This window comes from Rhipicephalus sanguineus, chromosome 11 (genome assembly GCF_013339695.2).
Source record: "Rhipicephalus sanguineus isolate Rsan-2018 chromosome 11, BIME_Rsan_1.4, whole genome shotgun sequence".
Classification (NCBI taxonomy): domain Eukaryota; kingdom Metazoa; phylum Arthropoda; class Arachnida; order Ixodida; family Ixodidae; genus Rhipicephalus; species Rhipicephalus sanguineus.
The window spans coordinates 81,507,600-81,524,341 of NC_051186.1; the positions used below are offsets into that span (position 1 = coordinate 81,507,600).

The following is a 16,742-nucleotide window of genomic DNA, read 5'->3' on the forward strand; positions in this document are numbered from 1 at the left end:
CGATGCAAGGCCAAAGCAGACGCTTTTGGATATGTACAATCCACTAGCAGTTATGAAGGTTGTCAGTTCTTTGCTTTCAGTGCTCTGCAGGACTTCGTAGTGTGCAGCTGTAGATCAATCTTAGAAAAGTACTTTGTGCAGGGAAGTTTGTACTATAGTTCCTCCGTGTGCAGTAGCGGAAATTTGTAGCGGAGGCAATCGAAAAATTATCATGGCAACAATGTATATTTTCTTTAGTAAATCTAATGAAAATAATGTGATTAGTGGCCACTTTGGGCAGTAGACAAGGTTAGGGGCACATCGATCTTGTTTCTGATGTTGTCCCTTACAGTAGAGGCTCGTTCACATCGCAGTTATGTGCTCATTGCAGGGTGCTCCTGCAAGCGAAAGCCGCAGCCCGTTGCAGACTGCTGCACCACAAGTGAAGGCTGAAGCATCAGCAGCCAGTTCCGCACCACAGCCGCACCAACATGTAGCCACTGCGGCTTCTTCGACGCAAGGTGCGAGTGCGGAATCACAAGTTGCCACTGCTGTGGATTCCATGGATGGTGGGCTGCCACCCTCAGCACTCAATGGTGGCATCCAGCGGAGTCCTGCTACTAATCTGGCCAGGCAGGACACATTGAACCGTAAGATATGCACTTCTCTCTTTCAAAAGCAGTCCTTTTTTTAAATTGGAAGCCTCAAGTAGCTCGCCGGGCGATCATATTGAGTGAAATACAGGAGAAGCAAAAACTGGTAGGAAAAAACTGCAAAGGATCGCTAGGCATATTCTTACGAGATGAGAACAGGAATGTGTTTCTTTTTGCTATGTTCTCCTAGAGTGCTGCTGCAAAGTGGTGCTGTCGAGTTGTGTTTAGAATAGTTAGGAGTTGTGTTTAGGAAAATTAGGGTATAAATGTGGAGCTCAGTGGTAGAGCATCGGACGCGTTATTCGAAGGTTGCAGGTTCGGTCCCTGCCGTGGCAAGTTATCTTTTCGTCCACTTTACTTTCTTCACATTTATATTCTAATTACTACGGACAACATCCCCTATACTTTCCTTCACATTATTGTCTGTTACTTCTCGTTAATATACATGGTTATGTTATATGGTTTCGCCTGCGTGATGCCAAGCAATGATATTCAGATGACAGATGACAGCAGATGACAGACGATAAGCCCAGGCCCCTAAAGTCCTCTGCACTTAAAAACGGGCTGAGCATATAAATGAAGGTTTTGTCACGTCCGTATAGGTACAGGGTCGTTCAACGATAGTGAATTAATCACTCCTCTCACCTGAAGTAGTACTGTCCCAGTCTCTTAGCTATTCAGGAACCTCTTGGCCTGCTGCTCTTCGGGGTGGAAGGATGTAAAAACAGTATGAAAGTGCACAGCCTATGACTGTGAGGAAACCCCGCCGCGGTGGTCTAGTGCTTATGGCGCTCGACTGCTGACCCGAAGGTCGCAGGATCGAATCCCGGCCGCGGCGGCTGCATTTTCGATGGAGGCGAAAATGTTTGAGGCCCGTGTACTTAGATTTAGGTGCACGTTAAAGAACCCCAGGTGGTCGAAATTTCCGGAGCCCTCCACTACGGCGTCTCTCATAATCATATGGTGGTTTTGGGACGTTAAACCCCAGATATTATTATTATTATGACTGTGAGGAAAAGAAGGCTTAAGGAAGCTATTAATATGCTTCCGTGTCGTGTCCGCACAAATAAACGCATTGTTGGTAGTTAGCGCTTGGTCCTGTCTGTTCTTTCTATGTCATAGTTTTTCGCGCTGTTTTGCAGTCATGAAGCCATACCGACAAGCATCGGTCCCATACCCTTTTAAAGTTCTGTGTCTGGCTTCTCGCATTCACTCATGGTTTTCTTGCATAGTGTATGAGCAGCAGGAACGGGGTTTCAGAGAAAAGTGCTTGTCATTCAACGCTACCTTAGAAGAGACCAGTCTGTTTATGCAACTAAATTTTGTCGCCTCAAGGACAAGCGTGATGCAAGAGAAAGTGTTTGCTATGTTTGCAAGTATTTATAAGGTAGTGTGCACCTTCATGTCATGCATTCATTTGAAAACTGCTTTTCCGTGAATGCACAGGCAACTTAAGTTACTTGTGTTTACACATGCATTTATGTTTATCTTTTCTGGGTTTGCGGACTCACGTAGAGATCACTGTGTTCATTTGTGTATATTGTAGAGCTGTGCGAATAGCAAAATTTTGGGTGCGAAGCGAATTCGAATATTGGAGTGTGAGTTTGAATCGAATCGAATATTTTTCGAATATTTCTCGAATATTTCTAGAATATTGTTCGAATACTTCGAAGTGTAATTGCAGAAAAAAAGTTAGAGAGGATTCCTAAGCATATTCTTATGGGATAGCAACATGAAAGTGTTTCTTTTCGCTAGGTCGATGAAGCGCTGGCAGGGTGGTGTTTCATAGTTGTCTTATCAAGAATGAGGCAATGTAGAGGCCGAATTGTATTTATTGACATGATTTGGTGCAATCAAAGTGTTGCCGACAACACTTCACAAGTGATAGGCAAAGATGCCATTTCCTCAGCCTCTCCTCCTCTTTCAACTTCTGTGGAAGCCCAACTGATGTGGCGGACAAGGGTGTGCTCCCTTCAAGTCCGGAGTTCTAAATCTACCACGTAGACGTCAACATATATAAAAACGTCTGAAATTTTGGATGCTAAAAAGCTTCAGCTTCCGATTTTTCGGACTTCCTGCCCAAATTTCAGGTTCGAAAACAGCAATAATTGAGTTCCCACCTCTGCGACATCTTTCATCTCCAAGTTGGAACCAGCATTTTCTTGAGTTAATACATTGGCGACCGCAGTGGAGCTTGAAAGGCAGCTTTGCCGCAATACCGGGGTGTGATGAGGTGAAGCATATTGAAACTCTAGGGACCACTTACAATCGGACGTTGGCTCTCTTGACCAAATTCAACCGTAACGGAGCTTGAAAGGCAGCTTTGCCGCAATACGAGAGTGTAATCAGGTGAAGCATATTGAAAATTTGAAGGGGTCACTTTCAATTAGTCGTTGACTGTATTTGTTTTTGGGAAGTTCGAGTAGTTCGAATAGTAAAATTCCAGTGTGAATCAAATCGAATGGCAAACACTATTCAAAAAATATTCGAAATTTAGAATATTCGCACACCCCTAGTATATTGGTATGCAACCTTGAAACAATTTATGCAAATTTTGTAATCATGTTTTTAGTCGCCATATGGTAAACAGAAGCCAGTGCCGTCTAAAGGCACCAACATCTTATACATTAAGTAAGAACGTACTGTTGCCTTAGAAAGGAGCAGCAATTTTGGTGTGTTTTCAATGCAAGTGTCGCTTTCTTGTAGGCAAGCTGGACCAAACAGTACGGAGCCTATCAGATGAGGGAACCCAGGAAAGAACACTGTCATTATTGGGTGAGTTGCACTTCACGTTTGTATTCGATATTTGTTAAAATTGTGCGAAAACTTACGAAAAAATGAAGAGTCAAATGATTGACGCATTCGTGCAGGCCTCTCTTCGTCATTGTTTTTTCTGCTCTTTTTGTGAATTCAAAAAGGTTTTGTGCTATCTCCAAATACCAGCAAGACTGCATTTGCTAGTCTGTGTCATTCAGTAAATGGTAGATGTTATGGTTCACCTTGTTTGTTTCGATTTCTAGTGTCTGGTGAGGGACCATTCCACAGAATTGCAGCTGCTAATTTCTTTGCATCAAAGTAGCGCATACAGCAGAGGAGGGTGGGGAGGGAAGGGGGGGTCGTAGCTCGAGCAGTAACTGCCAACTTTGATCAAAAAGGCACGGGCACTATCTCGACAGACATCGCTACACAGCTCGTATAAGTGGTGTCATTCATCCCTTTGTGCTGAGTTAGCATTGGGTTCAACGGCGCTTCCATAGGAGATTTGAAAAAGTGCATACAACTGAATAGTCCATTTAACTGACGCTCGTTCAAGCGATGCTTTACTGTATATATGCAACCTTGGGAATCGAACCCGCATCGTCGAGCTTAGCAATACGACACCTTAGCCGCCTAGCTTGCAAGGATGGTGATCCATGAGTGGCTCAAGGATTGACCAAGGTAAAATCTGCAGTAAAATTTTTGCTATCACGAAAATTTAGAGGTATACACATATGACGCAAGATTATATGTACAAAAAACTCCAGTTAAGTACAGCACTAACAGACAATACTGCCAACATTATTGCGATATGGAAGACAATAAGTGCGAGAAGCACTTGAAGTTGTCGTGACAAACAATCAAATGTAGTGGGTTATGAAGTGTCCGAACGTTGATGCAGAGAGATCATATTCATAATGCAGCAGCTTTTCGTTAGTAAAGCTACTACAGAAGTAACGATTCTTGAGGATCTATAGTTGGTAGAACAACAAGGGTTTCAATGCCAGAAGGTGACATTCCATATACAGTGTAAAACATCTCCATTACCTTACAGAGTCTGCCGAGGCGAATCTTTTGGCGGAGCCTCTGTCCAAGCTGCGTGAGCACAAGTCGGTGCAGAAGGTGCAGGCAAAGCTGGAGAAGGAGCTGGGAGGCCTGCGCAAGCGCTTCGACAAGCTGCGCGAGAAGGAGCGTGAGGGCCAGCTTCAGCGTGCTGACAAGTTGGCTCAGGCGGCTGAAAAGCACCGCGCCCAGCTCTCCAAGTCACACTCCAAGCTGGGAAAGAAGTTCTCGTGTGGCGATGTGTGAGTAATAGTAAAAACAACGATTGTTGGAATTTTACGCATCAAAACCATGATATAGATTATAAGGCACGCCATGGTGGGGTGCTCTGTGTTAATTTTGACTACTAGGGGTTTTTAAAGACGATAATCTTTCTTGGGATATTTGAATGTAGAAATTTTGGTCCGTCCGTCCGTCCGTCCGTCCGTCTGTCTGTGTCTGTCTGTCTGTCTGTCTGTCTGTCTGTCTGTCTGTCTGTCTGTCTGTCTGTCTGTCTGTCTGTCACAGAATTCAGCCACGCGGCCAAAGTTCAAGCACTTGCTGAACACCCAGCCATCTTGAACTGGTAGCTGCATTCATACTTGTGAACGTTGTCGATCAAAAAGCAAATATTATGCATATCTGAGGCGCAACATCAATACATAAGTATTAGGTGGTGTGTTGCTTTACTAGAACATACATAGATACATAATTCTAAAGACCCTAGTGTTTCTTAGGCTGCGCTGAAAATGCAACACTATGCACGAAAAAGCCCTCTGCCGACGATATGGTGCTGCCACCTGGCAGTGGCCCTGGGTTCTGCACAAGCTAGTGTTTCCCAACACCACTGCCAGATGGTGTCCATATCTCATGCAGCGCCTCCTCTATTTTATCAATGCCAGCCAGGTGCGGCCAATTCAACGTAGAGGAGGCGCTGTCTGAGTCAAGGCAAAACATAAATGGCAGAAGACTATCGTCTTTTGACGACATTTGCAGCGAAGCACGCAGATACACGGCCAATTTTTTAAGGGGCACCTATATCGAAGCACAAGATGTCCCTTTTCTTATTGCGCCCTCATTGAAATGCTGCCACCATGGCCGGGAATCGAACCCGCGTCGTCGATCTTAGCAGTCAAACACCTGAGCCGCTTAGCTTCCATGGAAGATGGTGATCCACGAGTGGCTCAACGATTCACTAAGGCAAAACCCGTACTAAAATTTTTGCTATGCACGAAAATTTAGAGGTATACGCATACAATGCAAGATTAGATGTATGTAAAACATTTGTCATTTGAAGTGCAACCTATTCCGAGCAGCTTGTAGCAAAAGAATGTGTTTCTTTTATCAATTCTATTTGACCTGGCATCCTTGATAAAATTTATATTAGCTTGCGCAACCTCTATTTGCAATTGATTTTCAGAACTTATTTGATGATACAGCCAAAATGCTTAAACAAAACAGCGTATTTACTGTGTTTTCTTGTTCATTTCTGCATACGAATAGCAAGGGCACCTCGATCGGTTGCTGCTTTTAGTTTTCCGGATACGGGCTAACTGAGCGGCCCCGGGTTGGGCCAATGTATTGTCGACGCTGAAGTGACAGATAGCCGAGGCGCAACTTCAACCATGTTGGTTTATGTTGGCTATTCGCAGTTACTTGAATAACAAGGCTGTATAATTTTTATTCATGCCAGCTTTGTTTAAAATCATGTTCAAGGGCAACACTACCTGCAGCATGATTAGAAATACTGTGGTTACATACCGCACAAATGCTGCAATACGTATCTGAGCTGTGCACTAGCGCTTCATTACTAAATACCGGTACCTGGGCTGGGCATCACCTTGCAATAGAGAACCCTGTCTTATCTTTTCCTCAAGAAGGTTTGCAGGGCTGCCTTCATTCGCATAAATAACAAAACACCGGTGACATTACATGCGATGCTGCATTTTCATTGGAAATGGTATTATAGTTTTTAAAGAAGTCAACATTCTAGAATGAGTTATCATTGTTTCCTACCTTAGGGTTAACCCGCAACAGTGGTCTAGTGGTGTTATGGTGCTCAACTGCTGACCCCAAGGTTGCGGGATCAAATTCCGGCCACTGCTGCTGCATTTTCGATGAAGGCGAAAATGCTTAAGGCCTGTACCTATGCTTAGGTGCACGTTAAAGAACCCCAGGCGGTAAAAATTTCCGGAACCCTCCGCCACGACGTCCCTTATAATCATATTGTGGTTTTGGGACATTAAACCCCAACAATTATTATTAATTGCTTAACACAGTGTATTATTGACCGCTGCTTTTAATTTAGCCGCATGAAAGCAAGGGATATTGTGATGAAATTGTATCGTGGATATTATGGTCCCCAGGTTTCATTATATAATCTTATCGCAACTAAATTATATTTCTCCACTGTACAAGAATCTTGTGAAAGCGTATAATTTCTCTCCTATTTCAATTTCAGCATGGCATTCAAACAGCAGAACGAATCGCAGATCCAGACATTGGATGCCGAGCACAAAGCAAAGGTGCGTCGTATTTTTCTTGCCTATTCTATTTCCCCTCCTGCAGATTACTTTAATCCTTTTGGGTCATTAGCCAGCCTCATTCATTACTAGTATAAGGCCTTCCCGCAAAACACAAACTATAAAATGCTCACAGTGACCGAAGCGCAAGGTAAAAACCTACGAAGAAAGGTGGGAACAGTAGAACCGCAGGAAACATGTCAGTGGACCTTACCTAATTTCTGAGCGTGGATGGTGCCACTAAGCGCATAAACATAGCTTTCTTGCCACTGGGCTGACGCATGCCACTATGTGTCAGCCAGTTGATACAACTAGCAGAGTGAATTCTGCAAACCAGTGGTTCTCGACCCTAGGAGTTCACACAAGCTTGTACAGTTGAAACCCGCAATAACGAAATCGGTGGGGCAAGCACCAAATTTCGTTCTTGCGGGAATTTCGCTGGCGCGAGAATGCGGCAGAAAAGACATGGAATTTAGAAAAAACACATTTTATTTCCAAAAGTCAGTAAGTTTGCTTTGGCGGGCCTTACCATGCAGCAACTTCATGCCTCTCGATCGGGAATGTCGTTTGCCACGGCACAAAGTTCGCCCCATGCACTGGTCAGTGACGGCGGCACTGCGCTGTCACCAGTACCGCCATCAAGTGCGCCTACAGGTGAACCTTAATTCTTCCGGCTCCGCTGGATCAGCGCGGATCAGCGCAGAATCGTGGACAGCGAGCTGCACGCAACGCCGAATTCTTCGGCGATGTCTGTTTTTTTCCTGCCCTTTTCCACCTCACTGATGATTGCAGCCTTATCTTCCAGCGTGATGAACTTCCGATTTTTCGTTGGAGGCGGCATCTTCGCAGGCAGCGAAATCGTACGAAGCAATCGCAACACACAGTTCACGTGGCACCAGGCGACTAGGCAAACGCTCCGCAAATGGCTCCACACACGCGACCATGTGCGCGCAAAGCCGACAAAGCCAAGGACAGAGCCAAGCCAACGAACGAAACTCCATGAGGAATGTGGATTTGGCTACGTAGTCCGCGATAACGAGCAGGTGTTTCGGCAAGCCATCATCATCACCATTGTCGCCAGCTTTATGTCTTTTTTTTTTTTGTAAACAATGATGGCGGCTGCTTTTCAAGTGCGCTGTAGCGATAGTTTTGCACAATTTAAGTGTAGCATGAATGCATTTCAGCAGTTTTCGAATGCAGTTAATGTTGCGAGGGTAGATTATTTGCGCACTTGTGTTTCAAAAATTTCGTTAATGAGGGACTGCGCTATGAATATCTTTCGTAGTCGCGAGTTACGAAATGCATTGACTCCTATGGGCGTTCGCCGGTGCTCCGAAAATATTTCGTTGCGGTGAGAATTTTGTTCCCTCGGGATTTCGTTATCGCGGGTTTTGACTGTAGCCAAAAAAAAAAAAAAGAACACTAGCGATAATAATTATGGATAGAATTTTTTATTATTGATTATGCAATAATATAATTTTGATTAAGCAAAAATGTAGATAACACACTTCTGCCCTTCCTTGGTCTTCAAGTGACACGTAAGTTCAATATGTGAATAGGTTCAGTGCGCCTGCACATATTTTATATAGGATACATCGAGTTCTTGTCACAGTAGTTTAAAAATTTTGGAATATTGTAGCACACGACTCAGTAGGAACGTTAAACGTTGAAGCAGTTTTTTCTTGAAGCCGTAGACTGTACTTTATTTGCATTTATTAGCGCCATGAGGCAATGGCACATGAAATAATTTCCGGCGAAAGTATCCCAGTGTGTGACTGGTCTTGGCCATACTCTCGACTTCTTAATTTTTATTAAGGCGAGGAGCTTAGATGCCTCGTGAAACGTGAAAATTGACCGTCGGCGTCATAAGTTCGGGTGATGCAAAAAATCATAATTGAGTGACGACGTCACATGATGACGCCATCACATGACGTCTTCGCTTGGTCAAAGGTGGGCCGATCACAGAGGCAGTGAAAACCACGAGATGCAGAAAGCTTTGGGAGGGGGTAAGGGGAGGGTATCGATAGGTCGACCGAAAATAAAAAATTCGGCAGATCCCACTCCTTGTGGGAATCGGTTTCATGCGAAGCAGTCCGACAGCGAGTAGTTCTCTGTAGCGTTTTTTGGCTTTGGGCCATGCGTTACGAGGTGGATCGACGCGTTTCTGTAAGTGTAGTAGTTGTGTTCACATCGTGGGCTTACCAGGTACATCGACAAGACTGGCGTTTAAAGAGTCACTCATGGCGTGACTTGTAACGTCAGCCCTCACGTTAGAGAACATACGTCAGTATTATCGAAACGAAGTGCACTTTACGGTGCGATGATGTGAATATCATATGTAACTTTCGTTAGAGTATTCCTCCGGGGTTTAACAACGCTTGAATATAACTTGCTGAATCATAGGATTACAAATGTCATGTTTATTAGACTGCTATGAAAGCGGAGGTAACTCTGGAACCATAGACGTTAACCTGCATGACACCCGTATCGTAGGAGTACATACTATCTAGTGTTTATTGCTTTGTTAAAATGTAGATAGCCAGCACCACCACCACAATCGACATTGCACCGATGCTACGCCTGCATAAGGGTGTTTTTTCAAATCAGTTTCCTGACCTAACATGGCTCTGTGGTATAACACCTGACTGCCACGCAGTATGCTTGAGTTCGATTCCTGCTGGGATCCTTAACTTTTATTCTTTGCATTCGTCGGGTCAATGCTGCCGATGTTGCTTTTTCTTAACACTCTCACATTTAAATTACCAATGTAATTTGTTCATTTAACCTTGAAGTGGGGCTTCGCGGCAGTGCGGATATCCCCTGGAAAGGTGTACTCACGGCATCGGCACCTTTTCCCCTGCAGTGAAACCACCTTTAAAGGGGATTCGTGCAGTTTATATATGTCTATTCGTTCATTTCGAATACTTCGAAATTTCAGAGGATTTTAATTCATATTGAAGTGAATTCAAATACTGTAATATTCGTTCGAATATTCAAAGTGCTCGAATATTCGCACAAGCCTACAAAAATCATGTGTATCTGATGTGCACATTCTTATAATGGTGATTCTGTGTTGCAGAAGGAGGAACTGCAGCAGAGTCACAACCTAGCCATGATGAACATCACCAAGGACCAGTACCGAGCTGAAATGGATATTCAACAGAAGTACATGGACTCGGTGAGCTCATATGGCTGGTTCTGAAAAGGAGCGAACTCTGCATTGTGCACTCGTGTGCTTGAGCTGACCGTACTTGAAGTCGTAATTTTTTTCACCTGAGGGCCTGGACGGGCATGATGTATTGGAATCGGAGTGTGCATACACATTTATGCGTCACACTTTACTTCGCTTCATCAGCGCTTTTCATCTAATGCTGTACAAAACGCACGGAAGTTCTTTATCAGTTTTAAAGATGCATGTCTTTCTTTTGCCGCAGCCTTCTGGAGAACACCGGGACCATGCAAACTTTTCGAGTTGCCGCGTCAGCACTTCCAACGCAGTTTGTCTCACAAATGGAATGCGCTTCAGAATGCCCCAGCACAAAGGCTGTTTTCTTTTTTAACAGCAGAGCTTTCCTAGGGTGGGGCCTGATGACAAATGAGTGTTTGCGTCACATGTCACGCTGCAGTTCCCAGATACCCCAATAGATGGCGTAACTCCCTCGGTCACGGACAAAGTGGTAGCCACAGAGTGAAACGGGAGAAGGGGCGGCTCGAGTGTGAATAGTGCCTAAAGTCACTGTAGCAGGCACTGCCACATGTCCTTTCTCTTGCATCTCTACTCAACAAATAACGCAATCACAAACAGCCACACAAAGCCGCAAAATGTCGCAGAAAATCGTAGAAATCCACAGAAGATCACAAGGGAAACTCAGGGGAATCGCAGCTCCACTGTTTCTGCAGATTTCACACTCAGTGAAACTGGAATAATTTCATGCTTAATATATCTTGCCCTGTCATCTGGTTTTTACATTTTCCCTCGTGTTAGTATATCCTCCTGTGGACTGTCTTGATTTTATTGTTTATTATTAGTAATTTTGTTTCGTGCGCCAGCATAAAGATTTTATATTTCCTACTGGGCATATTAAATAAGTAAACTGTTATTATTATTAGTAGTAGTAGTAGTAGTAGTAGTAGTAGTAGTAGTAGTAGTAGTAGTAGTAGTAGTAGTAGTAGTAGTAGTAGTGGTAGCAGTAGTAGCAGTGTAATGACGGCTCAGCACAGATACATAATGCTCAGCTTCTGTGCTTTGCAGCTTTTCAGCGCCATGGAAAAAGCGATGCAAGCCTCTCAAGCGGCACAGATGCAGATTCTGCAAAACCTTCATGACAGGTATGTGGATTTCACTTTACAAAGTGCATCCGTGGGGTTTGTGGCCCTAAACAGCTGTGCCAGCTGTGCATTGTTGGCCAATTCGTGAGCTAATTTCCATTCACATTTTGCTTGTAAAAAGGCACCTAACAGCGATTTCAGATTAAACATTGATTGACTCCTTTCTTCCCACACCATTAAAAGTAAATCGCCCATTGCCACAACTGCCACCATGGACCGGCGTTTCTTTGGCAATTCTCCCACTTTCAGTGTTATAGTATTTCAACTTCCATCGCACTCTTTTTGTGGCGAAGTAAGGACTTCGGCCTATTTCTCGCCGCCACTTAACCGAGCTGCGCATATTGCAAGAAGGGGGCAAGTCACTCCAGCTTGTGGAAGTGCTCAATATCCTATAAAACATCGTAATATAATTGACAGCGCAACGATGAACATCCACCAACTAGCCCCACTCGCGATTCTGCTTCGGCATGTTCCTATAAAACATCAATGGTCACGTGCGACACACCATATGCAGCTCCTCGCCCAATCGTGCCTCGTAAGTTTCGAATACCAGTATTCGATTCGCTGTACGCGCTAGACCATCCTGGCATCAGAGCGATACAGATGCTTACCATGCAGCACTTTGTTCTGCCAGGACTAAGACAGATGTTCGAAGCTGGGAAAGAATCTGTACAGAAGCGCACTGTGGATGGTCAAGTGACGAGCGGTGTGTCAGAGTGGGCATTGGCTGAGATAGCAGCTCTGGATAGGAGGTCTGCCAGACAGGAGCTCCAATAAATAAGAGTCCTAGAAATGCTGACGGCTGAGATAGGCACTCTGGGAGAGAATGTATCCAAGAATTCTGACGCTGCTTAGATGTTGTCACATATGGCATGTCACACGAGGGCCACTACCAAGACTCCTTGTAGGGATGCTTCGCGTAGTTTTTATGTGCCAATGCTTTGAGTTATTGTCATTTGTCCATTTCGTATTTATGTTTCTGTCAGTTTCTGTCATGCCACACGTTGCCTTTTCCTTGCTGCCCTCATGCGCACTCTGACCCCTGCCATGACTGCACCTCGAACCAAGTCATAGCACAGAACAATATCATAACTGTAGGCAAAAGAGGGTGGGAAAGGGAGTTGGCATCGCAACGCTCACGGCCTAACAGCAAACGATATTGACTTCACAGTCTTGGACGTGTGGTTTCCAACAAGTCAATCATATCCATCTTTCAGCAAAAACAGCCAACACAGTGCATGGCACTTGATCAGTCCGAATAAATGGACATTCGCAGAAGGCCAAAATTTTGTGATTACCCAAACAATTGACTGAACATTTTATCCAGAGATTATCCAGAGCCAGAGATTTTATCGCTTGTATGCTTGAAATGTTTATTTCAGTGATGCGATGCCGGATGCCCTCTAGGGAGTGGTGGAAGAACTAATGCATTAATGTGACAAAAAGTATGTGAGCCATTCCACTCTGAAGGTGGACTACAAGTGAAGCTGTTTAGCACAGAGGCAGAGGCACAAAGAAGTTAAGACACCACAAACGCCAGCATTTGTGGTGTCTCGATTTCTTTCTTGTGTCCGTGTTTTTACGCCCAGTCTTTTATAATTAACACTTACCAACTAGCCCAGCTTTCTGTTATTCTAGGTTCAGTCAAGCTGTTTACCACAGCTTTTTCTGTCTCTCTCTTGTCCCTGTATTTCTTGAGGCGGAAATACATTATTATTATTATTATTATTATTATTATTATTATTATTATTATTATTATTATTATTATTATTATTATTATTATTATTATTAGGGGGCTCTACTATTGAAATGCACTACTCATGCATGCTTTCCCATGCTTTTCTCTCAGGATCACGTGTTTAATGCTTAGGCATTAAAGGATCTGCCACTTTTTTTTTTGCATAACGTGGGCTGCTGAGCACAATAAGTTTTGATTATCGTGATATGCAAAAATTTTTGTGCTTAGGCAGGGATGCCTAGGATTATTAAGCGATATCAGTCCTCTCTCATAGCCTCGGAACTACTTTGCGGTTAGATGAATCAGTAATGAATGCACTAATTGGTGGAGGTGTGAATGAGACAACATATTTGAAGGAAAATGTGCAAGAACATCTAACATTTGTTGTGCTTTAAAAATAATAAGTGGGTCAATCAAGGGGAAAGATGAGTCCTGCCCAAGCCTTCAAGTGTCCATGCACATTGCAGGGAGGTGAGTGAGCTGATGAAGCGGCTAGAAGCACAGACAAAAGAGGAGATGCGCAACCTCAACAAAAAGCACAAGGACAAGAATGAACTAGACAGGTGAGTTGCATGTGAGCACTCTGAAAAATGGCATTTCAGGGGCCACCGCATCATGTGTACGTTCAGTAATGTTCTGGACGATATTGACTTTTCATACTACGTAATATAAGTGTAGCGCTCTCGATACTCACATCCTAAACATGTTTCTTAGCCTTCTACTATGCAGTTGTGAAAGGTTCTATCACTGAAATCACTGGAATTAGTCTATGTGAAACATCAATCCGAAGTGTGCATGTGTTACTATTGCTTTTAAGTACGCGGTAGCCGTTACCATATGTAATGTGGCCATTGTTGTGATGGATAGAATAATGCAAGAATTTTTCCTCGCCTTCACCACGCTGCTACTTTGTGCAGATTTTATTCATAAGAAAGACACTGAAAAGGACACAGGAAGAGACAACACCGCTTCGTGTTGTCTCTTTTGGTGTTCCTTGCACTCTTGCAGTCATTTTTCCTAATCATGGAAACCTCTCACAACCTTGTGGTTCTTCAATTTGAAAATATTTCTCACTTAAAACAAAAATCACTCTTTTCAAATTTTCTGTACACGGGGTGCTTCAACAATCATGCAGCAATGTTGTTGTTTTTTTTTTTGTTTTTTTAAACAGGGAGGGCGCTGCACGAGGCAAACCTAGTACGTATTGTTCCGAGTACACTGGAGTGGGAACTATTTTTCAGATTTCGCGGGCTTTCTTTATCAACCGCCAATAAATGATCACGCTACTAGTACGTTGTTACAAATAGTGCAATTAGATGTCATTTGAACATGCTTACATATGCCTCATCGACATTTTGATAACTAGGTCAGTACTTGTCGAGTTACAAATATAATTATGTCTAATTATTTAAACTTAACGAAAAATTTAGCAGTGGCCACTTCACTGTACTGGGAAAAATATGCACTGGGTTTGCTTCACGTAACGTCGTTCCTTTCCCCTTCCTTTTTTTTTTTAAATTCATGTGATCTCAAACCACTTTATTACAACGCTTCGTCGGCAACATTTTCTCACTTGTGTACGGGAGGACGACCACCGCCATAGCTTAATTGGTGGAGCATCAGACAGTTTATTCGAAGGTTGCAGGTTAGGTCCCTGCCTGCAGCAAGTTGTCTTTTCGTCCACTTTAATTTCTTCACATTTATGTCTTAATTACTACAAATAATGTCCCCTTACACTTTCCTTTGGTTGTTGCCTGTTAGTTCTCATTACAATAGCATTCTTACAAGATTCAACTACGGCAGACTAAAACGCTTCACTAATGTGTCCAGTGAGCGACTGTCTTTGTTGTCTAGCGGTATTCTGACATGAACAACGGTGACCTTATTCCCCGAACTGACCGAATAGCTCTCCTTCCTTCACGACAGCGTTAAAATGCTGCAGATGTGGTGCTGTCAAGCAATAGTGATGTACAATACTTAAATTCCCTTGTGTTATTTGCTGTTCAAGAAGTTGACTCTTTCATCTCTGGTTGGTGAAAAAAAAAATGATTTTTTTGCTGTAGCCAACAGTGCCACTACTCGTATTCGAAGATATTAAAAAAAAAATATTCGATTCCTTTTGCACATGGGTTCAGTTATTCAAATTCGCTTCGAAGTTGAAAATTTCATATTCGCACACCCCTAAATAAAAGCCCACTCTACGGCAAGATGTAATGCCGACAGGGTGGATACTACACATCAGGAAAATTCCGAGTTTGCGAAAACTTAATACCAAACATGCAGTTTCGGTGTTCCCAGGAGGCGCCTTCATTCGGGCCCTTCCAGATACTGAACACTAGAAGAACACTAAAGACGCCGTGCCGCTGCCGCCTGTGGATTTCCACGGAGGGCCGTAATGCTAGAGTGCCCTGCAGTAAATTTCTACGCTTATCTTCCATTTCGACAGCTAGCATTCTGCATGGAGTTTTTCATTACTTCAAGCTTGCACCTTCCCCTGATCTTCACGTTTACTTCATTTGCATACGTCCCTGTGTGTATATAGAAATCTCACACCAAATTTATTTCAATCAACGTGTGTTGCATATTCCTTGCTTGTGTTATTTGCTCATGGGAAGAATTGCTATCTGCAGGATAAAACGGGAGTTGCAGCAGAAGATGATTGGCGAGGCGGTTTCAGAGCGGCAACGGGTGAGTCTGACTGGGATTCGATGCATGCACTTGTATTAAATGAAGCTGATTGTAGAAATAGGAGACGCTAATAGCACTTGCTGTCGAGCTAGTTGGTGCGTCCTTGAATCACTGATAAACTTAGCGTCAAAAACACGACCACACAAGAACACATACGGAGAACGGGTGCTCACTTTTATCTGTTTATTTCTTGAAGACAACAAGCATATAAAACACACTTTTGAAAACTCATGAGCAACCTGCGTGTTCTCTCACCTTTCTTAACAATATTAACAAGAAAAATTTTACAGAGCGGAAAAAACACGAGCGCATGTAGGGAGGCGACACGGACTCTTCGTTCGTGTTTTTTCTGCACTGTAAAATTTTCCTTGACGAAGAATCACCAACTCGCTCTAACGCTCACGTTAGCCAGTCATATTGATAACCACTTTACAGGTAGCGTAATTCCAAGTGATGCAAATTTATGTCTAACTTACACAATCACTACCTGTGTTCATTAAAAATTCTTCCAAGGCCTGGCGTGTCTCTTTGATTTCGATTCTTCTTGAGATCCGTGTCTCCGCGAAGCGTGGCATCTATCCACTTGAAGTGACATGCGCACATGCTTTCCTTTCCGGCATTTCAACCGTTGATTATAATTTCCTGTAATGCGATGGCAAAATTTTTCCAGACAGGGAACAAAAGCAAATGTGTGAAGAGGTTTTATTGCGATAGCAATTATATGGACACTCTCGACGGGTTTTTGCTGTCGCCGTCATGTCCCGTATAAAGTCCAAATTTATAACATCCCCCGTGCACCATATGTTTCTATTGCAGGTAAAAGCGCGCGAGCGGGGGCGACGAACGCGCCTGAAGCAGAGATCAAACGAGCCGGCCCATCTCCGTCGCTCAGGGGGTGCATGTGATAACATCACACCGCTTGGGAGGCCTGCCGTCGAAACAGAGAGGAAACGCCCCACCAGTATTGAATGAGCATGAAAAGATGCGAGGGGGGGGGGTCTGTCGCTCAAGCAGCAACTTTGAACTTTGGTTCCG

At 43.6% G+C, this 16,742-nt stretch overlaps 1 protein-coding gene across 1 annotated transcript in view; it reads left to right on the top strand.

Moving 5' to 3' along the window:
- LOC119373556 (1-phosphatidylinositol 4,5-bisphosphate phosphodiesterase classes I and II) overlaps positions 1-16,742 on the top strand; it is an 88,873-nt gene that overhangs the window by 55,334 nt on the left and 16,797 nt on the right. The window contains exons 14-21 of the mRNA XM_037643619.2: positions 371-629; positions 3,339-3,407; positions 4,444-4,693; positions 6,892-6,955; positions 10,032-10,130; positions 11,205-11,281; positions 13,487-13,582; positions 15,650-15,707. Coding sequence (XP_037499547.1) covers positions 371-629; positions 3,339-3,407; positions 4,444-4,693; positions 6,892-6,955; positions 10,032-10,130; positions 11,205-11,281; positions 13,487-13,582; positions 15,650-15,707 — 972 coding nt within the window. The remainder of the gene's footprint in view (positions 1-370; positions 630-3,338; positions 3,408-4,443; positions 4,694-6,891; positions 6,956-10,031; positions 10,131-11,204; positions 11,282-13,486; positions 13,583-15,649; positions 15,708-16,742) is intronic.